General features: G+C 35.0%; 1 protein-coding gene across 1 annotated transcript in view; it reads right to left on the bottom strand.

Moving 5' to 3' along the window:
* NDFIP2 (Nedd4 family interacting protein 2) overlaps window positions 1-26,728 on the bottom strand; it is a 63,096-nt gene that overhangs the window by 22,035 nt on the left and 14,333 nt on the right. Inside the window, exons 2-3 of the mRNA XM_014862924.3 lie at window positions 7,599-7,764; window positions 2,892-3,025 (exon numbers count right to left, since the gene is read on the bottom strand). Coding sequence (XP_014718410.2) covers window positions 2,892-3,025; window positions 7,599-7,764 — 300 coding nt within the window. The remainder of the gene's footprint in view (window positions 1-2,891; window positions 3,026-7,598; window positions 7,765-26,728) is intronic.

Genomic DNA, 26,728 nt, shown 5'->3' with positions numbered 1-26,728 from the left:
GCACAGTATGAGGCCCCCAAAACCACTGTCAATATGATGGCAAGAATATAAATATTTCATACTCTTTTGAAACACTAGTCCAGAGATTTTATCATAGGACATCATTTTAAAAACTATAGAAGATATATGCACAAAGATGTCCTTTACAACATTAACATTGGAAAACACTCACACACACAAACACACATTTGAAAATAATCTAATTGTTCACTAAAGAGGAATGGCCACTAATTTATAGTATATTGATTCCATGGAATTTAACTCATGCATTAAAATAACAGAAAAATATTTATATAAAATGTTTAAAGAATAAAAGATGGTAATTATACAATAATTTCAACTACATTCAACACTGATTTATAAACCCTAAAACTGGTAAAAGACATCAAAATATTTTAAAATGAAGAGCTGTAATAGAATCACTGTGGTATTTTCTTCTTCCTAATTTCCCACATTGGCTAACTTTTTAAAAAAGCATTCATTAACTTAATTAACTGTCATCTATTAAGAACCAAATATGTGCCAGATAATAGCCAGGTGCTGGAAATATAAACACAAGGTCCTTGTCCTGAACTTGCTCACAATTCGTCAAGTGCTAGTTTTTATGTCAAAAGACAAGTTACTGACATACAATTTAAAACGAGGTACAAAAAACAAACCCTACCCACTCTAAAGTTATAAGACTGATGAACAAGCTATGTTTTAAAAGTTTTATAAAGTGAATTATCTGGAATTCAAATATTTATCATAGAAATATTAAAAATGACTTCATTTCCATATGTCTATTTAACCAACCATAACTATACATGCAACCCTATACATTAGAAATAGGAAACTGTAGAAAACAGTATTTCCAGGTCTCCTGGTTACCTACAGTCTCTCAATGACAATCCAGCTGAGATTCATTTACAACTGAATATACTCAGATGCCAATCAGGCCAGTTTTTTATCTGAATCAGGTACAGAAACTCATACTCAATCATACTTTGCAGAAAGAGGGTCCTGGAGCACTGAGTTACAAAGTGATGAATTTAAAAGATTGTTTACAAGGACCTCTCTCGTGTACAGTTCTGTTTTGCTTTCCATTAAACTTTCCACAATCCTTACAGGCTCGAGTTACAACGCTATGAGAAGCAGGTGGAAACAGAACACTTTTCTCTATGGACATGTTCCAATACAGGCTGGGGATCACATTACTTTCTAAAACAAGACACAGGGAATGATGACAGTGAAGGGTTGGAATAGTAACACTTCAGAGTTTTCTCTCCAAAACGTAGAATCACCTTTATGCTTTTCTCAAAGCACAGAGAGCAAGACTTAATGCTTTCTACCTTCTCTCTCGAGTTCTAATCTATTTTGTGGAAGTTAGGGCAGTTGAGGACCCAAGGTTTCTAAGATCCTTTAAGGACCGTTGCCATTTCCAAGATCTCTAGGGAAATACTCCATGAGAAAAGGAGTTACTGTCCTTCTACTTCACTGAGAATGTGTGCATGTATACAAATTCATGAACAAATACATATGCACTGAGCAATCTAGAGCTGATTTTGATAGAAACTCCACACTTTATAGATCTATCCTCCTGTTCTATGATTCTCTCTTCCCAGTATCAAAAATCCTTACTGAATGATATATATTTATGCCACTGTTTTAACAGAGACTTACTTCCCCCTCAGAGGGAAAAGGCATAAATAACAAATTTCAGGTTTACTGTCTTTACTTATGTGCCCAAAACTATTGTTGACATTTAACTGTGTATGTGTGGGAGGATGGGCATGGGAGTAGGTATGGAAAGGGTTGTAGCTGATGAAAGAAACCCATCCAGGAAAAACTCTCACCCATAGATAGTCTACTCGCTAGGCACTGGCTGAGGGCAGGAAGAAGAGAATGCTGTACACAGCAATGCCTTTCTCTCCCTCTGCCCCTCACCTAATTCTAGCTTTCCTGTGTGAAGTGATTTTTTTGTGTCCTTTTCCTGACAACATGGGATGAATCCAGGGATCTGAAATGATATTTCTAAAGTTTGAAGCAAAAAAAAGGGCAACAAACTTGTCTTGCTTGCAGCCCACTAAAATGTAGATAATTTCCACCTTTTACCTGCCTGTAGAATAGCATACATGCATCTCAACGATTCTTCTATACTGAGACAGCCAATCCTTTTCATCAGAATGAGTAATAACATACATGTGTATCACTGACCCTATTACTAAGACAGGAAGATGAGGAAGAAAGGGCAGGTGGAATCCTTGACTATTATTCCAAAATTCTAGGATGGGAAGTGTTAAAAGGAAAAAAAAAAAAGACCCAAAGTGAATTGACAAACATAATTTAAAGGCTTGTACATTATTTCTCTTGTAAATTAATCTACCTTGAGTTCACACATAGTCAATAGACCAGCTATGCTAATACATAACATACGAATAGAAAAAAAGATGATCTATAATTACTTATGGACCACAAAATCTAAATTATAAAAGAAGGAAAATAAGGACACCACAGTGAAGAGGTTGATGGGATGGGGGTAACTAGAGTGAAGGAGTCAGAATGGGTAGTAAAGGTCAGGACACAAGGTGAGAGAAATCAAACTTTAGCAAGTGATAAATGTATCAGTAAAGATAAGGTCTAAGATGACCACAAGCTAAGATGGGGTGCAGGGGAAGATCAACAGAAACAGAAATGGAGATAGAAATGAGGAGACCAAGGAACGGAGAAGGCGAATGGAGAAGGAGAGTGCTAATTTCATTCAAAAATAATGACACACATAAGTGGTAGCAGAGAAAATACTAAACAAAATCTACGCACACAAACACAAAGAACTATTTTTGATATTACTAAATGTACATGTCAATTAATAAAAATAATATTCTCAAAAGGAAATGATAAAATCTTCTTACTCTTTGAGATGTTTCTGCTGCTGCAGCTGCCATTGCAGCAGCTTTGGCCTTCTCAGCTTCATCATATGTAGGAAGAGAGGTAGCAACACTGTAGGGAGGTGGCACAGGATAAAACTCACTGTAAACTTCCGTATCTGAAGAAAAAAGATTAAAAAAGATATCCATTAAAATAAAACTATTTATTACAATTTTTATAGCCAAAAATATAATTTAATAATTTACAACAGGCCACTAAAGATTAATACTGCTATTTGTAGTCCTATAAGATATATAACATACAAATTACTACTACAATTATACATATTATTTTAATCTTACATTTTATCATAAACAGAAAAGATTAATAATATCATCTAAAGGCTGAAAGACAAAATAAGAACATCAAGAATGAGACTTGGCAAATTTGTGCAAGACAGTGGAGGTAAGAAACTCAACACATGTGAGCATCCTCTATAAGGCTATTGCCCTGGTTAAAGAATTTACTTGCCCATAACCTCACAGCAAAAAAAGTACAAATATCAGAAGTAATAACACTTAAATAGTACTAACTATTTAAAATACCATTTCTATAGACATTAATCTTAGCAACTCTGGGGTTCAAAAAGCTAAGTGATTTGCCCAGTATTACACTACCAGTAAGTGGCAGAACCCAGGGATTTCCTCACTCCAAGCACTTTTCTCTGATAATATATGAGGTTAATCTTCTACACATGTCAGTTTTAGCAACTGCTCAAATCTCATAAGCAAATTCAGTACTTGTCTTTTTTTTTATTAGTTTTTTTTTTTTTTTTTTTTGAGGAAGATTAGCCCTGAGCTAACTACTGTCAATCCTCCTCTTCTTGCTGAGGAAGACTGGCCCTGAGCTAACATCCACACCCATCTTCCTCTACTTAATGCGTGGGACGCCTACCACAACATGGCTTTTTGCCAACCGGGGCCATCTCCGCATCCGGGATCTGAACTGGCGAACCCTGGGCTGTCGAAGTGCAACATGCAAACTTAGCCACTGCACCACCAGGCCGGCTCCTCAGTATTTCTTTGCTAAAAGATTAATTTTAAATTGTTCTTCACTCTTGTCCCTTTCTCCTCCCGTTTTTTTCATATCTACCTTGCTCTTTAGATTTTTCTTTTATGAAGAATTTCTTTCTCCTCAATTTGTAAACTATTGTTGAAATATGATCTCCAGAAATATATTACAATAGTAAGTACAAATTACTAATTTAAAAAAAAAAAAACTGCAACACTTAGTGCCAAACTTAAGTAGTGTAAGCAAAATGATACATACAGGTCAATCAACTGATTAAACTTACGGTAGAATCACTGACATGAAATACAGGTAGATTCTTAAAGTAGTATATATCACAATGTTCGACATCACTTCTGTGATTTCCTCTATTATAACAGCAGTATTTTTATATTTTCTATGTTGGTTTATAATTTTCTCTATCTTTATCAGAATTTCTTACATTTCTAACATGAAAACACATTTCACTCTAATAATATTTTTCCTATTATGTTTTAACATACAGGTTTTAAAATAAGTTTTTTTAATGCTATCAATAAGAGCTAAGGAACTGAAGTTAGGCAATTTTTAATCTAACGACAGGAAGTGGTAGTAGAAGTATAACACTGAATGTTATCCACCACAGGACACAAGAGTCACAAATTCATTGAAAAGACTTATTATTAGGATGTAAAAACACCATACACAATCAAGTAGATTTCTTTAGTACTGAAGACAACAGAAGAAGCAAAATTTAACTGAAAACAATGGTGACGAATTCTAAGGCAAAAACATTAATAATGTAAATTTTAAAAACTGGAACAATGACATACATTCCAAGGAGATGAGATCTTTTACATTAACAACAGTTAATGTAAGTTTGTGAAAAGTTTTAACACCCAAGATGGAAAAAATATCCTCACCAGTAAGAGATGAAAGTTGGGAAGGAGCCTAAAATGCTACAGCTTTAATTTTTACATGTGAGTTTTACTTATTTTTCTTCTACCCTTTAAGGCAGTGGATCTCAACCATAGGAGTTAAAGTCTGGGGAGCTCTGGTTCCAGCTCTTCTTCTTAGAAGTTGTGTGATTTCAAGCAAATCACTTAAGCACTATGAAGTTCCACTTTCTCATCCATAAAATGGACCCAGAAAGGCTATCACTTGCTATTATGGGATGAAATAGAAAAGTATTCAAGAGGACTCTGTAAACTGTGAAGCATTATACAAATGTCACTTATTATTACTGACGTTGCTCAGATCTATGAAACCAGCCATAAAGTGACCTCCTGAAGAACAGTCTCCACAGAAAACCAGCACGACCTACGCTTCAAATACAACAGTACTGACCAAGAAGCTGAAGAAAAACAATATCAATAGTTTTCATTAAATAGAGACTCAAAATTCTAGAATTACTCAGCTCTTGTGCTCAATTATAGTTATGAATGGCCTTTTAACACAGGTATAAAAAATAAAAAAGACCAGTGATCACAGAGGAGACTGTGAGAATAACTGAACATCTAGGTACCGGGCTCAACTTGCTTTACAGTTGAAATTTATCTAATCTTTAAAAATGTCATGTCACATTATGAAAACTATTCCAGATCACAGAAAAATGAGAAGCTTCTCAATTCATTATACGTTGCTTCCATAATAATTAATACCAAAACCATAAAGACAGTACAAAAAGTTACAGATCCCTCTAATAAAGCTGCAAAAACTCTAAATAAAATATTAACAAATCTAAATCCAGAAGAGACTAGAACATGATGACAAACAGAATTTATTCCAGGAATACAGGGATGAATTATCTTAAATAAGAAATGTACTAATAACATACTTCATTATATCAAAAATTGAAGGAGAAAAACCACATAATTTTATAAGGTACCAAAAAGATAAGTCCAAGCTTTCTGGCCTACTGGAGCCATTTATTGAAATGGGGAAGACTGCCAAAGGAGGTTTGGTGGTGGAGGAAGAGGCAGTGTGCAGTTGTGGTAGTTTTAAACCTTAGTCTAGTCTTTGAAACTCTTCCCATCAAGAGGTGGAGACTAATTCCTCAAGAGTCTTGAATAAGGACTAAATTAAGTCACTCACTTCTAACAAACCAAATGTGGCAGGTGTGACACTGTGTGACTTCTGAAGCAATATCATAAAAGGTAATATAGATTCCACCAGGCTTTCTCTCAGAATGCTTGTTCTTAGAACCCAGCGTCCATTCTGTGAAACCCCAGGCCACAACAGGAGACCACATGCAGGCATTCTGGCCGGCAGCCACAGCTGAGGCCCTAGCTGAAGCCTGCATCAACTGCCAATAGGTGAATAAGGAAGCCTGAAAGATGCCTCCAGCCCCAGTCACTATCAGACAACAGAGACCCTGGGAGAGAAGTGCATAATTGAGCCCAGTCCACCCCCAAAACCAAGAGAATTAATAATAATCAATGATTGCTATTTTACTCCATTAGATCTCAAGTATTTGTTACATGACAATAGCAATGGTAGCACAACAAAGAGATTGCAATTTCACTCTTACATCCTCCATCATTCAGACACAGACATCATTAGGATTTTCCTTCCTCAAGATTACCATCAAATTTTTTTTAAAATCTAGGGTAGCAAATTCACTGCACTATACTCTGTAAACTTGAAAAATAATGAAGAAAATTTAGCCCATAATAAATTTTAGCAACCACCAATCTATCTGTTAAATATTATAGGCAAAGACCCATAAAACTGATATAAATCAATATAAAAACTGCACCAAACTGGGCACAGGACAAGCATATTGATCAACAAACATTATATGCAAATAGAAGGAGTAAGCATTTACTAATTTAACTAGTGAGAACACCATGGAGATGATTTTTCATAACTGCATAAAAAAGGAAATAGATTTGGTGGAAGGAATATTAAGTCTTTTTACACATCCCATATGATCTTGATAAAATTTGGACAGGCAAAAAGGGTAACCAGAGAAAGCTGGCATGAGGCAGAGGTTATTTATAATAGCAGAGGTTTATTTATAATAATGCAGAGGTTTATTTATTTATAACAGCAGAGGTTATTTAAAATAATATACAAAATTGTATTTAAAATATTATACAGTGATTAATTTCTTAGCATTACTGGGAAAATACAAATTGTGGCCAAAGAAATAGATGAGGGCAGTTCTTTAGAATGACCTGAAAGGACAGATGAACAGTAGCAAGCAGGAATCACCGCCCTATATCTAAGAATGATTACCATTTGTATGGGATATACCCTTCATCTCCATTCACATATACTCACCACATTCCCACTCACACTCATCATCTGTAACTCGTTTTACGACTATGTAAGTAGATAAAAACACACACACATATATGCATGTATGTGTGTATATTTATATATGCATGTGTGCATAAATGTATATATGTTCATTTATTTCTTCCAAAAGTTATATACTAGTCCATTGGGAAAAGATTCTAGTGAGAATAAGGAAGTTTAAATAGCTACACTTTTAAATTAATTTTTAAAACAACAATATGAGACAAGTAATGTATGAAGTAAACATTTTAGAAACTATCCTTAGGAAAACCTTTTTTAAAAAATCATAAACTCAAAGAACCCCATTAACAGACTTGATAACTACACAAAACTACGTTAAAAAAAAAAAAGCTAAACTATTAAAAATATTACTGGTGGTTTCACACTAAAAACAACAATACCTGAAGTTGTAGGTACTTCCACAGTAATACTACTATAAGGTGGAGGAGAAGAGTCAGTTTCTAGTACTGCTGCTGAAGGGATGCTCTGTACAACCTGTGGTGCTGGGTTGGAAGTTGATGGTTGCTCCACAGCAGATGATTCTGAATTATCCTCTTCATTATGAAGCTAAGAGAACAAAGCAAAAAGGAAACATTAAGGTGACTCTGATTATTACTTTTTAGAATTTTAAGCCAATTTATGAAGATCATTTCAGGCAAGGGTCACTTTTTAGTTAAAAACAAAGTAAAACAGCAGTTAAAAAGATGAGCATAATTTCAAGAGACCTAATCAGTTCTTAAGAAGTTTAGAATTTTGAGTTTCTTTACAATAAAGATGAAGTTCAAACCATTAAGAATTTATAAAGAAAAAAAATTCATGATTACAAATAGATTTAAATTCATTCAATATTACTGTAAATATTGTCTATCATTTATCAATCACTGCGTAGCGCAAAGAAAAGTAAAATCCTAATAATACAAGTACCACACCATTTCTATTACACTAGTATCTAGAATAACTGGGAATATAAACTGAATTAATGAAATGGAATAACAATGTTTAAACTTTCCAAAAACATGGAATATTCTAACAAGGTTTTCTCAAATACCAAAAGAACTACTTATAAGCAAAAAGAGTCAATATATATATAAAATTCTGGAAAATGTTCTTCATCACAAGAAATTTACTGAAATCTCAGTAAGTGCTAGATAATATGCTGAGATCTTTAATAACTTAACTCACTTAATCCTCACAACAAACCTGTAAAATAGAAACTGCTAGCCCCATTTGACAAATTAAAAGGGAAAAAAACCGACAGTACAGAAGCTTAAAGTAACTTTCCAACATCACAATAGCTAGGAAGGTAAAGCCAGGAATCACACCCGAGCAGTGTGGCTGCAGACCTCTTACTTCATTTATGGCCATCTTTTAAATGGTCATTCTTTAGGAGGCAGTAGTAACTACACACAGGCAAACTAATCCAAGGTCAACCAAAAGCATCAATACTCTAAAAAGTGACTCATCAAAAAGGTACTATAATTGAGCCTTAAATATATTTGGAAAACAGGTCTTATTAAAATATCTTTAAGATAATTTAAAAATAACTAAAATCTTGGTTTGAATAGAAAACACAGGTTTTCAACATTATTCAACTTTTGTATCTTAATTTATTCCTGTTATTTTAAGCAATTCAGTGCTAAAAATAATCCCCCCAAAAGATTTTGTCACAGAGCAAATCTGTACACATACAAATCTATGTTGTGATGTAGTGAAACGGACATGCATTTTGGAGTTTAGAAAGAGGAGCATGCAAATTCTTGCTCCATCTTTTAGGAACTTTGATAAACTCATCTTCTCTGTGCCTCAGTGTCTTCTCCACCTGTAAGTTCTGAAAGCAGCCAAACTCCCCACAGAACGGTAAAACAGTATTTAGAAAGCATCTAGCATAACACCTAACACAGAGAAGGCATTTAATAAATACTAGTTGCCTCTTCTTCCCTTTCATTTGATATACTTTATTTCATGGACTCAAAACCAGAAATTTTGTGGTGCTCTCTACCAGTCCAATAAGTAGTCATTCACTTGCCTCTAAAAACTAAAAGATAAATATGCAAAGCAAAATAGGAGGTCAATTTACTTCATTGCTGTTGGCATGTGTCTTGGTAAGTGATCACTAACAAAACACTTTTGTGAGTTCATAAATGTACTATAATTTTTAACAAAACTGTCATGAACATAGCTAAAATCATTTCTCAAGTTAGTAAGACAACTTTTTCCACAACATCAAGGTTTATACAATAAAATCCATTCACAAAGACTGAATTCTAAGGCCAAATAACCATAAAGTGAACTTTGTATGAGCTTAACGTTTACTTGCAGCACTTTTCCAAGTAGGCACTAAATGACCACCATCCTGACCAGCAACACTCCACCCCGGTGTCACAAAGCATCTTCCATGTTTCCCATTACAAGCAACCCAGGAGAATTTCTAATTTAGTCATCTTGATGATACTTTTAAGAACAAAAACGTTAGATGAATAAGTTAAGGCAAATAAAAGTAAAGTACAGATATATACTTAGCAATATCAATTAAACAAGTGACTAACAGTGAAGGTGTCAAAAGAGGAAACCGTTTTTCCATATCTACTATTATGCTGCAAAGGGAGATGAATCACACTACAGAAAACAATCCTACATGACACAACAGCTCTCCTCTAGTTCCTCACAAGAAACACTCTTTATCACATCAAATACATAAATGTGCTCTCCACAGCACGGCCAACTCATTTTTAAAACCTGTCAAATATATTCAAATAACTACAATAAAAAGAATAACTACAGACACTTTTACATATGATCTCAGAAGTAAAGCTTTGGAATTTGTAAAACATACCCTATGTACGTATGTAAAACTGCCCTATGTAACACCTCCAGTTTTATTTTTCCAAAATGTCCAATTGTAGCAAAATTACTTTTGCTACAAGTCAACAGTAAAACCCAACAGCTCAGTCAACAATCTCTACCCACTGCAGCATAGAATGTCCAATTTACTTTAAATGCAATATTGTAACTTTGATATCTTTAGTACCTCTATAAATTAACCTACTCTGAATACTTGGTAACTAAATCCCTACAAAGGTTCAAATCAAATTACATGTTTATCAAATTAGACAAGCTATATGTGAAAATTTTTCCTTAATCATGCTGTCCAGTGGTTCCATTTTACATTCTTTAATGATTATCTAAACAGCAAAAAAAAGGGGTGGGGGGAGTAAGGTGGGACCTACATATATACAGTAGTGGACTGGGCTCTGTGTCCTCTCCACACCTCACCTCAAGTTATCCTCCCAGCTTGTCCTATTTATGATCCTTCTGAAAAAACGTGGGCAATAGCACATGAAAATTAAAATATGTCTTTAATATAGTGACTAGGGTGATGAAAAGTTGCATATTGAACCATGAGTTTTTAGCCTGAAGGATGAAAGGATGACAAGAAGGCTTTCTTAAATGTATCTGTAGTTAGTCTTTAGAGATGTATATTGAGTATTTTTAATGATAAGAAAACTGTAAGCATTATGATTAACTCTAGCTGGAAGTCTAGCATTCCTGTGTATAACTATTGTTTCTTTTCCCTTAACAGGCCTGTCTCCTATACTATAGCCCCTCATTCTATGTTAAGGTGATAAAATATTAATGTAATAACTGGAAGCTTTGAGAAGCTAGAGACCTCACTGAATGTTTTCTAAATGTACCAAGATGAGAATGTATGGAAGTGCTATAGAGTGGTGTTTGGTGAACAGCGCCCTGTAACAGAGCCTGGTGGGCCCGCCAGTAGTATGGCCTTTTTTTCATTTTTCTTCTCATTTCTTTTCTCTTCTTTTCTGCTTCAATTTGGGCATAGGTCATAAATACAACAAAAGAACTAAGATTTTTGAAAAAAAAATTTTAAGTTGTGTTAAAACAAAGGCACCAGAGTGAGGGGGGTTGAAAAGGGTAAAGGAGCACATACATACAGTGACGGATGGCCACTAGACCTCTGGTGGTGAACACAGCATAGTCTTATAGAAGCTGAAATATAATAATGTACACCTGAAACTTATATAATGTTATAGGCCAATGTTACCTCAATTCAAAAAAGGTATCTGAAGAGCTAACATATTTTGTATACTACCATATTATGACTAGGTTTAGTACTACAGGGCAAAACTGGAAGAAGAGTTAGGAGCTGTAAGGAGACAAATTTTAGTTCTATAAAAGGACTTTTTAATTTTTTAACTACTAGAGTCCTAGCTTTTCTGTGAAGCAACAAATAATTTCAGGCAAGGCTGATGTATAATTAGGATGACCATACAGCTGTTTTCCCTAGAACAGTCCCACGATATGCCTGTTGATCCAGGGCTTCATTCAATTTAGCATTTTCTCCATCTCTTCATTCTCAAAAAAAATTATATGGTCAACCTACATATAATGGAATTCTTGTCCTCTGTATGATATTAATAGATGACAAAGGTTCCTTCCAACTCTAAGATAACATAATTCTAATAAAAACTTATGTTAGTCTTGGGGCTGGCCCCGTGGCCGAGTGGTTAAGTTTGCGCACTCCACTGCAGGCGGCCCAGTGTTTCCTTGGTTCGAATCCTGGGCGCGGACACGGTACTGCTCATCAAACCACGCTGAGGCAGCGTCCCGCATGCCACAACTAGAAGGACCCACAACGAAAAATATACAACTATGTACCACGGGACTTTGGGGAGAAAAAGGAAAAAATAAAATCTTTAAAAAAAAAAATTATGTTAGTCTCTATCATTCTATATTGCCTTATTTAATACCTAATTTAGAGAAGAAAACAGATTAGAGCTGCAATAAAAACCTACTGGACGAGTCAAGCGACTCATTTTCATCACCCAAGAAGAAAGTGAGCTACCTTATCTATGCTCCCGAGGACAAGGTAATAGCAGGTGCTGAGAAATCTCTGCAGATAGCCCCAGGGCTCTAAATCAACAGCTTAAGAGACAGATTCCCACAAAACACTGCTGCTTGGCAAATGGAGCTAAATTTTCTACCAATAAAACTGAATTACAGCAGTCTTCCTCATGTACACACACATGCCACTAAGCAAATTAACAGAATTTTCTTAAATTTAGGGTTTTTTCCCCAAATATGGTTTCCACTAAACCTTTGCTGTCTCTGGATACTTTTCCATAAATGAGAGCTATCACATGACAAAGAAAAAATACAAACAATTAGGAAAGAATGTCTAAGCAACAAATGACTGTTAATGAAAAACCTCAGAGTTGGCAAATCATGCCTACTTTTCAGCTGCTTCTTTCAAAAGTATCGAAGTTTGGTTGTGGTTTCATATTTCATAATATAGGCATATTTCTGCTAGCAAACCTTTCTTGTTAGCATGAAAGAATATCATTATCTCATGGTGCTCCACAAAGAGCATCATGAGGTCCAGATACTCCATCACCCGAATAAGTTTACAAAACAACTGGTTAAAAGCAAGTGTCATCAGATATTTTATCAAGGCAAAACTAAGTTGCCTTTTAAACAAATAAGAGTTTCTGTTTCATTTTAAAACTGCTATTGTCTGCTTACAATATGCCAACTGAAAGAAAGGTGTAGAAAAGTATATAGAGAGCATAATTGGATTTTTTAAATAATAAGAGAGATGTTATTTGGGTAATACATATGTACAATCAAGAAAGAGCAAGGAGCCGCAGGTAGGGGAGAGAGACTTCATAGTTCTCTACTACTTGAATTTGCCACCCTAAACATAAACTAATTTGAAATTTTTAATAAGTAAAACCAAAATGTAATAAAATAAAACCTCTAATTTCTGGTTTGGTATGTCTTAGAAGCAAAAATGTTAAGGTAAACACTATATTCTATGATAAAAACCTTCTCCAACACAAAATACATTTTATAAATCACTACAATAGCTTCCCTAGGTTTATGTGTATGCAATTTTCTGTTGAAAATGACACAACATGGAATTGTAACCAAACAAAAGTATATTTGAAGAATGCAAATCGGAATCTGTATCTGTCTTTTTAAGGAAAAATAAAGAGTGGCATAATTAGAGGTAATAGAATGATTAAAGAATAGAAGACCAAATTTATATTGTCAGACCAGACTGTTTTTCTGAGCTTCAGATCTATATATCTACTCATTAATTCATTTCTTAAAACATTAAACATAACTCACATATAAAAAAGGGCTCTGGGCTATCTATGTTCAATTCTTTTCCTCCCATATTGCACTGCCTAGCACATTCTTCAGATTTTAGCTTAAAATTAAGTTCTCAGGAAAGCCTATGTTCCCAAAGTAGATTAGGACTCTCAGACGTAATCTTAAAACAAGACGTAATCTTAAAACACTCTGTTCTTCAGAGCACTTATCAAAATAGCACTTATTTATGTAATCAGTCATTTACAATCTGTTTTGCCAGCTAAAGTGAGAGCTCTGGAAAGGGGAGGTCATATCTGTCTTGTTGAACACTGTCAAAATAAAAGGAGGCTCCAAAGTATCTGGATTCAGCCTTGGTAAAAATGAAAGGAAAATGCAATACAGGTCACCAGTCACAGACCTGAGAAAAAACAATGCTGCTAACTTAAGTATTTTGAAGTCTCTTAACAGCTAGTTATTACCTTAGTAAGTGAAAGGAGAAAGAGTTAGAGCATACTTGCATCCCAAAGACCTCCAAGGAACAAACAAGCCAAACAGATGGGATAAAAAATCTTATATAAATTTCTATTTTCAAAAGAATTCAACCTCTTGTTAAATTCCTTTTTATATGCTAAAACTGCAATGTAAATATACTGGATCCTAAGATTCCCTCTTCGAATACAAAGTGCTCTATATGGCACATTCATTAGTTGTGTTCATAGTCCTTTAATTAAAAATGACAAATACTTGACCTGATTCTTAAATTGTTATAAAATATCAACAGAAAGATACTTTTGCAAAATTCTGTTTAGCTTACTCAGATCTTACCCAAGAAAATATGTATTTACAAATCTGCCCTACAATTTTGCCTCTTTATCAATAGGTCAATATATTCTTAACACAGATTTTTAACAGCTTGTGATCTTATAGACCTCAAAGAAAAAAAAAAAGAGAAAACAAAAAAAGAGGAGAGAAAAATACTTGAGTGTGCTGGGTTGGCACCTTCTCATACTTTCATCTAAGGTTGTCCAGCTTCAGGACACTGCTCTCTGCTGGCCTCCTCTTATCTTCTCAAAATCTCTTCATAATCCAACAATCTAGCTCACACCAATTTCTCATGAAAAGACCATAATGTATGCCATAAATGTCTATATATTTCATCACAGGAAGATGTTCAACCACACCTTTTGTGGTTTTATACTAAAATATCTGTTACATATAACATATTTTAAGTTTACTTCAAAGCCTGGCCACTAACTTGGGTTTTTGTCTCTCTACAATACAAGCAGCTTTTTGAGATATACTCATTAGTGACTGTGTTGAGGTCTTAAGTGATTAGGTTATCTGTGGAGACATGTAAACGTCTCCCTAAAATCCCTTCCATCCCTTTTTCACTATAGATTTACAGTAATCTGGGTAGGACTGAACCCACCCCATTCCAAGACTAGGCCCTGACTGTCTCCATCGGTCAGGATAATGCTCTCTCCACTTTGGCACAGCAACTAGTTCCCAACCAGCATGGCCCTCCTTCCTGATGGTAGGGGGAGAATTGATGACTAGAAAAGAAACAGATAAAGTTGGGAGGGAGATGAGACCCTCTCTTCCTTCCTCAACACAGCTGAGGAAACACCATGGCACTTTTTAGTATTTGAATAAATTAACATAGATGAATAATTTCCAAGACAAACCTGCCTTCCACCCAATTATGCTTTATTAGAAATAACGATACAGAGCAATTCCAGTGTTTAAGATTTCCATAATGGCGTGGGAACCATAATTTAGAAATCCCAACAGAGAAGGTGCTCCCATGCATTTTGCTGAAGCAAAAGAAATTTCAAATGATAATGTTTGAATTTACAAAAACTATTCAAATCCTGAGTTTTCAAAATATTCCAGTGCTTTGATTTTTACGAGCTAACACACTGATATTCTATTCAACATAGGCGTTGATAAATATAATGACAATGGCAACTTGTAATGAAAGGTTTAATTTGTTTCTGTTTTCATAATCAAACTAAATAAGAACACTTTGACAGATTCTCCAGAAAGTTTCTGATTTGCATGCACCAAAATAAGTCAGAAAATGTGGTAACTGGTAAAGTTTAAAAAGCACAATTGACTGAAGAGTATACTCATACTAAAGAACTGAGATTCAAGACATTAAAGGACAGTAAAAATAAAAGAAGAGATATGAGACTTGCAACATGCTCCCTTTCAGCAACCAGAATCGAAACATTCAAGAAGTTTTAGGGGCCGGCTCCGTGGTCGAGTGGTTAAGTTCGCGTGCTCCGCTGCGGCGGCCCAGGGTTCAGATGCTGGGCGCGGATATGGCACCGCTCATCAGGCCACGTTGAGACGGCGTCCCACATCCCACAACTAGAAGGACGTGCAACCAAGATATACAACTGTGTACGGCGGGGGGGGTGGGGGGGGGAGAGGTTGGGGAGATAAAGTAGAAAAAACAAAATTGGCAACAGTTGTTAGCCCAGGTGCCAATCTTTTTTTTTTTTTTAAAAAAAAAAGTTTTAAAAGCAAACCTATTCAGGCAAAAGAATGCAAAACAAGAGCTAGTAAATTCTAACTGCAACCATTTCCTTCCAGGAAACTACCACCTGTAAGTTTGTGTTGTGCTTCATGAGGCCCTGGGGGCTTAGGGACCCTGGCAACTTCTAATTAGATTAGGGAATGTTTCTACCTGCCAATCAGTCCTCAAGCTTCCGAAATTTAGAAAGTATGCTTTATTCATCTTGGTATCCCCTAAAACAGAGAGTAAAGTTTAGGGCACAGAGTAAGCTTCATATTACATACAGTCCTCTAAGCCTCTTGCAGTTTTTCTTTTACCAAAATGCAGTAGCGAGCTGAGTCAAGTAACGGATTCACTGAACATCTCAAAATCAAGAAGCACACCTCATACATTCCTAGGACTCCCACCTGCTTTACACATAGTAGAAACTTGAAATATTTAATCATTCAATTTTTGTAGGCAGTTACCATAACTTAATAAGCAAATATTTCCCCCCAAAAGTTTACTAAATAAAACTGTTTTTCAAAAACCATACACAGATCACTGAATTATACATCCTAAACAAGAATATAATTCCAGCTGCACACCACCCAGTCTTTATAACAATGACTCTAAAGACAGTCGTTCTTACCACAGCTAGACAAGAAACCCAACAGTAAAGAATGTCACAAAAATCACCAGAAGCCATCCTCACCAACCACAAAATAGTAGGCAAGGCTAAGCTTACTGGATTAGAGATAAACTATCTGACGCTTTACACACTGATGAAAGAAGCATCAGTGACTTACAGCACAGCAACAAATGTTCATACACAGGACTTCTTTTATTCATCAAAAAGCAATTTACTGTTATAATTTATATTTTTATACTATTTATATTTTTTACTACTATAATTTTTATTTATATTTTTGTATCTGTCTTGCTTACAAAATCCAAAAACTGGTTACAAAAGGGGTGATCTTTTGATACAAGTTAGTAAAAATGAAAACACTGGGAAAACCAAATTTTATTGAACAAAAGAAATGAAACAGCACAAAGAAGGCACATAAATTATTAATGAAAAAGAAAATATTCCCAATTATTAAAGAAGCAAAAACTGTGTGTTAGAAAGGATGGAGTAGGAGTTGAACTACTGCTAGGAAGAGTATTCATTCAACAAAGTTGAAGCACAATTTCACAATTCCTGTTACAGCTGAAAGTGTGGCGGACCCAACAATTCTACTTCTAGATGTCAACACTAGAAAACCCTCACACGTGGACATAAAGGGACACATACTAGAATACTCGTGGCAGTACTACCTATAATAGTGAGACATGGAAAACAACTGTCTGGTCTGCAAGAAATGAATAAATATTATTCCATGATTTATGTAATACAAGTCAACATTTTAAATTGATGAATTAGATCTATATGAATCAGCATAAATCTTCAAAACACGCTAAGTGAATAAAGCAAGCTAAAAAAGTATAAAACAGTAAAATTCTGTAGCAAATATATTTTCATGTAATCTAAAACTAAAGTATCTATTGTAAACAGACACACATATATGTAGTAAAACCATTCACAGAAACTATATACACCAACTTCAAGACAGCAGAAGGGAAGGAAGGGAAGAGGAAGGCATGAATGTAAGGCTTATCTTTCTTTAAAAAAAAGTAAAAATGTTCAAGACCTGAAACAAATATGGCAAAATACTAGCATCTATTATCCACAGTGGATCTAGAACTATCTTTTACATTATTTTCTGCACTATTCTTTCTGTTTGAAAAGTTTCATAGTTTTTTTGTTCACATTTAAAAAAAAAGTCAAGCTAGCCAAGTTGTCTTCCATATATAAAGTATACATAGCACCTATGAGTCCTTAGAAAAAAACTACTCCATGATGAAAACTGGGCAATCAGGAAATTAATCAAATAAAAATCAAAGAAAGAGAAAAACAGTGGGAAAAGATCTGGTGTTTAGCACTGAATCCTTTTCAGTACAGCACTAATGCTAAATATAGAGCTGAAGACTAAATGGCTGCTGACAAACAGAAAGTAAACATTATATGCCCTGAAAAAGAAAAAATATAAGCAACATAAAAATCAGGAACCAGGGAAAGAAGAGATGAGAGAAATCTCAGTACCACTCACTTCATCTTTCACAGCATACACTTAATCTCTAACATCTAAAATTAAAACATGCAGTTTTAAAAATTACTCCAATTTCTTACCAGTTTTCATACTTTTTTCTTAATTTTAGTGAAATTCCACAGAACTGTTAGGTTCTGAGGTAAAGAAACCTTTATCTAGAATTCAGCAGTTTTTTAAAGTTTTTTTCCTTGCTGTGAAATTCAAACAAAATCATATTTCATATTTTCATTTTTAAAAATAGCATTATCCCATTCTTATAACATTATTCTTGTCTATAAGCACAAATGGAATGATGTTCACCAAATGTTAACACGAGCTATTTCTGGTTGGTGAGATATGGGTGCCTAGATTGCTTCTTTCTTTGTACTTATGCTGCCAGAGTTCTTTAAAATAAGTACATATTACTTTTTACAGAAATAAAAAAGGTCATTACAAAAACACACACACTTTAGCCTAGTAATTGCCATTTTAAGACTACACCCAAGAAAACTAATCAGAAACTTAAAACAGGATTTCTTTATGAAGCTGTTCATCACAGTGTTATAATAATGGAAAACTGGAAACAATCTATTCATCCAAAATAGAATAAACACACCATATAAATATAATGGAATATTTTACAGCCATTTAAGGTACGGTTTCAAAAAGATAGTTAATGACATAAGGAAATGCTCATGATACAGTGCTAAAGTAACAAAATTGCGTGTGTGTAAATCATATATGATTTGAATTTTAAATAAGACAAAATGTTAACAGTTTCAAAATGACTGTTAACAGACAAAATGGGCAGCATGGGTGCTTGCAAGTTGTATTTTGTTTGTTTTACGCAAGTTCTCTAGAACAGAAATAAAAGAAGGAAACATTCTTTTTGTTCTTAATGTAGGACAGAATGTATTATGTTAAAGAGATTTCCATCTATACTTAAAGGAATAAGTTTCTATAAATTAGAAAACTGACATTTGTAAAATCTCTCGATAGTTAAAAAAATTGTCACAGACTCTACATCCATTTAGCAACCTTCTATAACCATTATCATCTTTACAAGAAAACAAAGTCAGGTACATAAGCCCAGAAGTGATCGTGCTTGTTATTTCCCATGAATCAGCTAACAGTACTAATACATAAAGTAACACCAATATGTATCTGTTTGAGTATGATGATTTTCTAATGAAACTCATTTAGAGGTCAAAATGATTCATAAGGGCTTTTTCTTTGTCTCTTTCTCACCTATAAAAAGAGTTTTCTTCATGGTGCCCTTTTGCCTTAACTAGTTTTTAATCACATTATATATTCATCCCCATAATCTGCGAAGGCATTCTGTTTTTACAGAATACTCTCTTTTCCTTAGAACTCCAATTATAAGGATGGCACACTAACATTGTGAGCAACATGCCACCAAGGTTCCAACAGCTTTATTTAACAACCCAGTTGATAAAAGATTCTGCAAACTTTCCACAAACAACTCTGCAAAAAATACTCATTAAGCACCCAGCATAGCAGCAGTAAGCCTCTGTGGCAATGATGATTGTGTTGGTCAGTTTTCTTCCACTGCAACGTTATGCATTAAGTGTAAACAGTACTTCCTTAATGCAAACTAAACTCTAGAAATCAGACACTTTCACACTATATAAAAGTTATATGGCAGGAAAATGCAAAAATGATAGGGATATGTCACAAGGACATAGGAGCAAATTAAAGAGACTCTACTGGGTCAAATCCAGGATGATCTGAGCTTCAAAATAAATGAGGATAGTATCAAATTATAACCAAGAGAATAAAATAAAAATCAATGAATTCATACTGACACAAATGACTGTAGTTTTTAAGAGAATGTCTTTCTTTTTGGAAAATAGACACTGAAATATTTAGATGTAAAGGGATAGCACGTCTGCTATTTATTTTCAAATGTTTCAGAAGAAAATATAGCCTGCGTATGTGTGTATATATACATACATATAAAAAGAAAATCACAAAGCAAATCTAAGAAAATGTCAACATTTGAGGAAACTGGGTGAATGGTATACAGAAATTCTTTGTACTATTTTTTCCACATTTTTCTATAAGTCTAAAATTATTTTAAAAGAATGAAAAAACAAAATGGTATATGTAAGAAAATCAAACAATATATTGTATAAAAACAAACAGATTAACCTAAAACTCTACAATCCAGCTTCCAACAATTTCCACTCAACACTAGAAACCCTATATGATCATTAAAAAGCTCTATACCTTCAGTCACCTTACAAAATGATCTACCCACATTTAATCAAAGTCCAGCATTCCCTGGATGGCACTACATCCCTCAAAGGCCTCTCAAACAAAAATGTTAATCCTCCCCCTACTCCCCCTTATGTGGAACAAGAAGACATGGAAAATTTTCCTGGATATTGCCAATTCTAGATCAAGAGCCTCTCTTGAAATTCACACTGTACATCCTACCAGACCCTCTCTCATCCTATTCTTATAATTAGTATTTACAAGAGACCAAATCATTCCCCAAAATGTAAGACTTAGAAGCCAGCCCCCTACCCTCAACATCGTTCCCTCTACCTTAAATCCTACTATAACACAGGATGGCTAAACCAACTTAACACCTCAGCTATAAAACAGCAAGTACCGACATCCAGTAACTACCTCAGTTCTCTACTTCCCTGACCTAATACTCATCCAGAACTACTACTAAAAAAGATTAGATTTCTACATTTTAGTCCCTGGTCACAACATTCTGGCCTTTACCTTTCTCACTCCCTTACTTCTACTAAGTCTTCTTTGGGCCCTACATTCTCTGCCACCTGGTTTTTCTTCCTATCCTATGTAACCTGGACTATAAAGTGAAAAAGTTGCATGACATTCACCCTCAATTTCCTAGTTCCCAAATCCTCTGCCACATCTAGCCCATCAAGACCCAACTTGGGATGAGTCTTTCTACTATCTTCCAGTAGGAGAGAAACAAGTCACACGACTGTATAGATTGGTGCCACTACGAATTTAGTTTCTAATCCCAGCAGGGCCATCAGAACTAGTCATCACCATGGCAGGTGTTTCAGCCCCTCCACTCTCCTATTTGCCACCTCCGACCATGGAACTCTCAGTCAAAATCTTTGCTTCCTACTTCACAGAGGAAAACAGGTTTTCAAGCAAAAATTCCTTCAACTTCTCTCCTCTGCATCTCTAAATTTAGCACCATGGCATCCATCCTAACTTATATTCTTTGCTCCTAAATGCCAGACAACTGTACAGAGAAGATTCTGTCTCCCAAAGCATCGTTTTTTCTTTAAACTATGTCTCTCTTTCCTTTTCTCTACTAACTAATGCTTTCTCTCCACCCACATGTATATTCTATTCATGTCATAATTGAAAAAGAAAAAGTCTGCCCCCAGCGACAAACTAACGATCTTTTTTCCTCATGTTTTTTGAACTATTTCCACCTCTCCCTTCTTTCCTTCAGCGACAGTCATCTCAAAAAGAAAAACGACAACAACAACATATCTATTCTCATTCTGGGCACTTCTAATTCTCATCTCTTCCTCCATCCATTACCGTCTGGCTTTCACTCAAACAGCTCTTGCTAAGAACACTGACCTTCTAATTGTTAAATCCAAAAGCCTTTTTTCAGTCTTCATCCTACTGAAAAATCTTTAATACATTCAACACAGTTAAGTGTACTTTTAACTGTTTTTTCTTTAGTTTCCAGAGAACAACTTCCTTCTGGTTTCCCTCTGACCTGTGACTATTCATTCTGTTTCTTTTGTAGGGGTCCCTATTTTCCTCTGCCAACTTTTAAAGAGTCCTCGCTAAAACCGAATCCAGAGCTGTTGATATTGCCTCGACACAGACCGAACTGACACAGGATGTTGTATAATTGGCTTCATTTAGTCTCATTTGCAAGGGCATAAGGCAACTGACCTCATGTAATATTGTTCAAGTTACTATTAAAAGCATTCATTTGTCATTTAAAAAATTAGCACGGGTACTATCTTGTTTGATTTCGTATTTTTTCAGATGACCATGTAGTTGCTACACAAATAAACTGGAAAAGAAGATAATTTGATGCCAAAAGATCTAAATTTAAGACACGGATCTACCACCTCCTAGCTGCATAACCCTGACTAGGTCTTTGGGCCTCATCTTTTTTCTGTGATTCATTCATTTTCATTCATTCACTCAGTTATCAGTCACTCAACGAACATTTACTATATGCCTAATATGTTCTAGGTACTAAGTTGGGTGCAGGAAATAGGTAGGAAACCCATCCCATCAATCCCTAAAACTTCTGGCTTCTAACAACTGGGAGCTCTGAGGCAAGGCCTTAATACAGTGTGACTTAGGGCTGCATTAGGAGGAATAAAGGAAAATTAAAGTGTGCTTATTTTATCATAGGTAAACCAAGGAGCCAAGGTCAGTAAGGACCAGTCCTGAAACACCAACTTTCTTCAGAGAAAGCTTCATTCTTTCCTCAGCAAACACAGAGAAGCTAAGAACAGAATCCTCAAGCCAAACTAAATGCAGTAATACCAATTACTAAGACATGCTGTTGATGATTCATCCAGGAAGCACAGCAAATGCCAGATGCCACTGCAGGCAATAAAGGGCTCATCCATCAGTGTTACATGCCAAAGCAAACCCTCAAAAGTTAGCTGATAAATCTAAATACACAATCTGAATAAAACTTCATAAAATATCAGAAGCCAAATATATACATACCACACACACGTGCAAGCACACATGCTCCCTGTTTCACTCTCTCAAAAAGTTAGCAATCATGTGCCCTATACATTTCTTAATTCCTGCATAATATTTATTCTCATGTTACAATGATCACTATAATGACACATTTCTAAAGGCACTAGTCAATACAAAAACACCAGTACGCCCAGGTTTTCCACAAAACTTGACATGACTGGCATTTTCTACTAATAATTTACACACATGAATTCCATTACTGCACTGATTTGCATTAAGAGTAAAGATGCATAAGACAAAAATGTGTTATAACTTGTGCCTTTGAAGAAACCAGAGCAAGATTACTATCCAGAGAGAAGCTGAGTAGTTGATTCTCTATGGTACTCAAATTCCAAATGTTAGCAAACCTAATAAAATGAATTTACCAAACATTTTTGGAGGGGAAAAAAAAACCCTGGCAATCTACATTTTTAACTTTACTTTTTGAAAGACTGAATTTTGCTTAAAGAGAAACCTTTAGTTAGCACAACCAAAACTATGATAAAGACTTAGAAGTATTTCATTATACAGTAATTTTCCTTTTAATTAGGTCAATGAAAAGCACTGTGTAGGAATATATTAGGTACAGATAAATGAAATAAAATTCTGGCACAAACAGTGCTGAGCCTATCCTCAATCATCCACATGGGCTAAGAATAAGACGCACGCTGGTTAAGCACACAAATGTTGGAATCAGCTCTTCCAGACTGACACCTAGGCTCCAGCACTTACTAACTCTATGACTTGCCTGGTACTCATTTTTATTATCTATAAAATGGAGACTATTTTCTCACAGGGTTTTTGTAAGGATTACAAAAATTAACACCTGTAAATATTTAGAATAATGCCTGATGTACTGAAGGCCCAATAAGTCTTAGTTTAAACGAACAAAACAAAGGCACTTTATATATATCATCTACTTTAGTCCCTACAACAACCCTCTGAGGTGAGTATAACAGAACAAACTTTAAATAACTGAATAGACACACCTAGTTAGGGGCAAAGTCAAGATTCAAATTTAGGCTTTACTGTCTCTAAATTCAGGCTCTTTCTATTTCAAAATGCCTTCAATACAAATTCACGAGTAGTAATCTATTTTGCCACAAAATCACCTTTATGAGTACCTCTAATCCTGATTGGAGTACACATATACATACACTCCACGTATCTTTGAATTCACCCATCTACTTTTCTTCAATGCCACTACTCTAATCCAAGCCACGATTATCACTTACCTAAACTACTGCCATAGCTTCCTAACTGAACTGCCGACACTGACATTGGGAGGCTCCCAATGAAAAGGTTGGCTCACCAAAAAATGACACAACACTGAAGCCCAGAGATCAACATGTCAAGAACACACAAACACACCTTACAGAATATATATAGGCAAAGAAGGAAGACCCAAATTTAAAGAAAATGTCCACAATGAAACAAAAACAAAACAAATATATTAGGAGGAAAGTTAACGTAGGGAGTAGAAAAACAAAAACCTCAAAATCTACAGTAGATTCTAGTTCCAACGCAGCAGCATAGGCCTCCTAAGTCCAACACTCCCACTGACAGCAACTGTAAACTTGGAACAAAATATAAAAAAACAACTACTTGAGCATTCTGAACATTAAAGGAAATAGAGATGTAGAGGGAAGTTAACACTTGGAGAAACAACCTGTACAAAGGAGAGTTTCCCCTTTTTTTCTCTTTTTTACAGCTTTGCTCTGAGACAGAACCACAGTTGAGGAGAGGCACCGCAGCTTGAGCTGCTAAAACCCCAATAGAAACCCTGCTATTTATAGTCGAAGGAAGCATGGAATGGAGCCCAGGCAGGCCAGAAAGTGAGGGGAGATCACTAAGACCCAAACCATGCATGTGTAGGACTGACTCAAAGCAGATTAGCAAAGGCCTAAGGAATTCAGAGTGAGACAGTACTTACAATCTAAAGCTGAGTTGACTGCCTCTAAAACAAAACATCTACATTCTCCAGAGGACCAAAGCAAAACACTCAGAAGATCCAGGATAAAATCCAAAATTACTAGAAATACAAAATATTAGAAAATATAAATCATTCTCCAGGGAAAATGCACTCAAGAGATGCCAACTCCAAGATGACTCAGATTATAGTTACCATACAAGGATTTTAAAGCAGCTATTATAACTATGTTCCAGGAAGTAAAGCAAAATTACCCTGAAACCAATGAAATGACAGAGAATCTCAGCAAGTAAATAAGAAACATACTAAAAATAAAAAATGAACCAAGTAGAAATTTTAGAATGGAAAAATAAGATACATGAAATAAAAAAACAACTGGATAAGATCACTAACACATGAAGATACACAAAAGAGATAGTGAATTTAAATTGATTGATAGAATTTATCCATTCTAAAGAACCGAAAGAAAAAGGACTAAAAAAACAAGTGAACAAGCAAACAAAGCCAGAGGGACTTTAAACCTTTAAAAGGTCTTAAAAAAAGAGCACATAATTTGAGGCTCAAAGAAAACAAAAATAAAAGACTGGAGCAGGAAAGAAATTTGAAGAAATAACGTCCATAATTCTTTAAAGTAGTGAAGAACATAAATTTACAAATTCAACCTCAGTGAGGCTAAAACAGAACAAATTCAAAGAAACCCATACCCAGAAACATTATTATAAAACTCCTAAAAGTGAAAAATAAAGAAGAGTTATTGGAAGCAGCCTGAGAAAAACAACATATTACACACAGAGAAACAATTATTCAAATAACTACAGGTTTCTCATCAGAAATCATGGTCATCAAAAGAAAATGGAACAACATCTTAAAGGGCTGAAAGAAAAAAACTCAGTCAAGAATTCTACACTCACAATATCTATCTATATACTTCAGGAGTGAAAGCAAAATAAAGATATTTCAGAAAAAAGAAAGATAAGAGAATTGATTAGCAGCTGATCTGCACTTTAAGAAATGGTAAAGGAAGTCCTTAGACTGAAAAAAATTTGATAACAAAGAGAAACTTGTTTCTTTGGGAATTAAGAGACCACAGGAAATGGTAAATGTCTAAATATATGAAAGATTTTTTCCTCTTAAGTTTTCTAAAATACATGTTGCTATTTAAATAAAAAATTGTAACATGGTCTGTTGGGGTTTTCAATGGCCTTATAGGTAATACAAACTACAAACAACAACTATAACATCAAGGTTGGCAGGAGGTAGGGAATACACAGACCAAATGGTTACAATGTTCTACATTTTACATGAAGTGATATGACATTAATGTTAAATACACAGAACTAAATTTTCACCATTTATTGTAAAAAATAATGTAAAGAGGAATAGCTAAAAAGGCAATAGATATATTACAAAGGACACTAAAAATTTTTTTGTCAAATGATCCAAAAGGCAGGTGAAAGGAGGAACAAAAAAACAGGATAAACTAAAAACAAATAATACAATGGTGGGGGCCAGCCCCAAGCCGAGTCGTTCAGTTCGCTGGCTCTGCTTCATCGGCCCAGGGTTTTGCTGGTTTGGATCCTGGACACGGACCTAGCACCACTCATCAAGCCATGCTGAGGCAGTGTCCCACGTAGCAGAGCCAGAAGGACCTACAACTAGAATATACAACTAGGTACTGGGGGGCTTTGCGGAGAGGAAGAAAAAAAATAAAAGTAAATAATACAATGGTAGACGTAAACCAACCATATCAATAATTACACTAAAAATACAAACACTCCAACTAAAAGGCAGAGGCTATCAGAGTGAATAAAAAAGCAAGACCCAATTATATGCTACCAACAAAACAGACACTTTAAGGATTCAGATGGGTTGAAGGTAAAACAGATAGAAAAAGATACACCATGCAAAAAAGTAAGAAGGCTAGAATTGCTATATTAATATCAAATAAAATAGACGAAGATAAAGAGCACTACCAGAGGTAAAGAGGGGCATTTCATAACAATAGAGACTCAGAGTATAGGAAGCAAAGAATGAAGATAAAGGGAAACAGACAATTCCACAATCACAGCAGATTTTAACACCCCTTGCTCAGCAACTAACAGAATAACACAC

The sequence above is a fragment of the Equus asinus genome, chromosome 11 (genome assembly GCF_041296235.1).
Source record: "Equus asinus isolate D_3611 breed Donkey chromosome 11, EquAss-T2T_v2, whole genome shotgun sequence".
In the NCBI taxonomy this organism is placed as follows: Eukaryota; Metazoa; Chordata; class Mammalia; order Perissodactyla; family Equidae; genus Equus; species Equus asinus.
The sequence above is the reverse complement of the archived record's forward strand: the minus strand, read 5'-3'. Positions and strand labels throughout refer to the sequence as shown.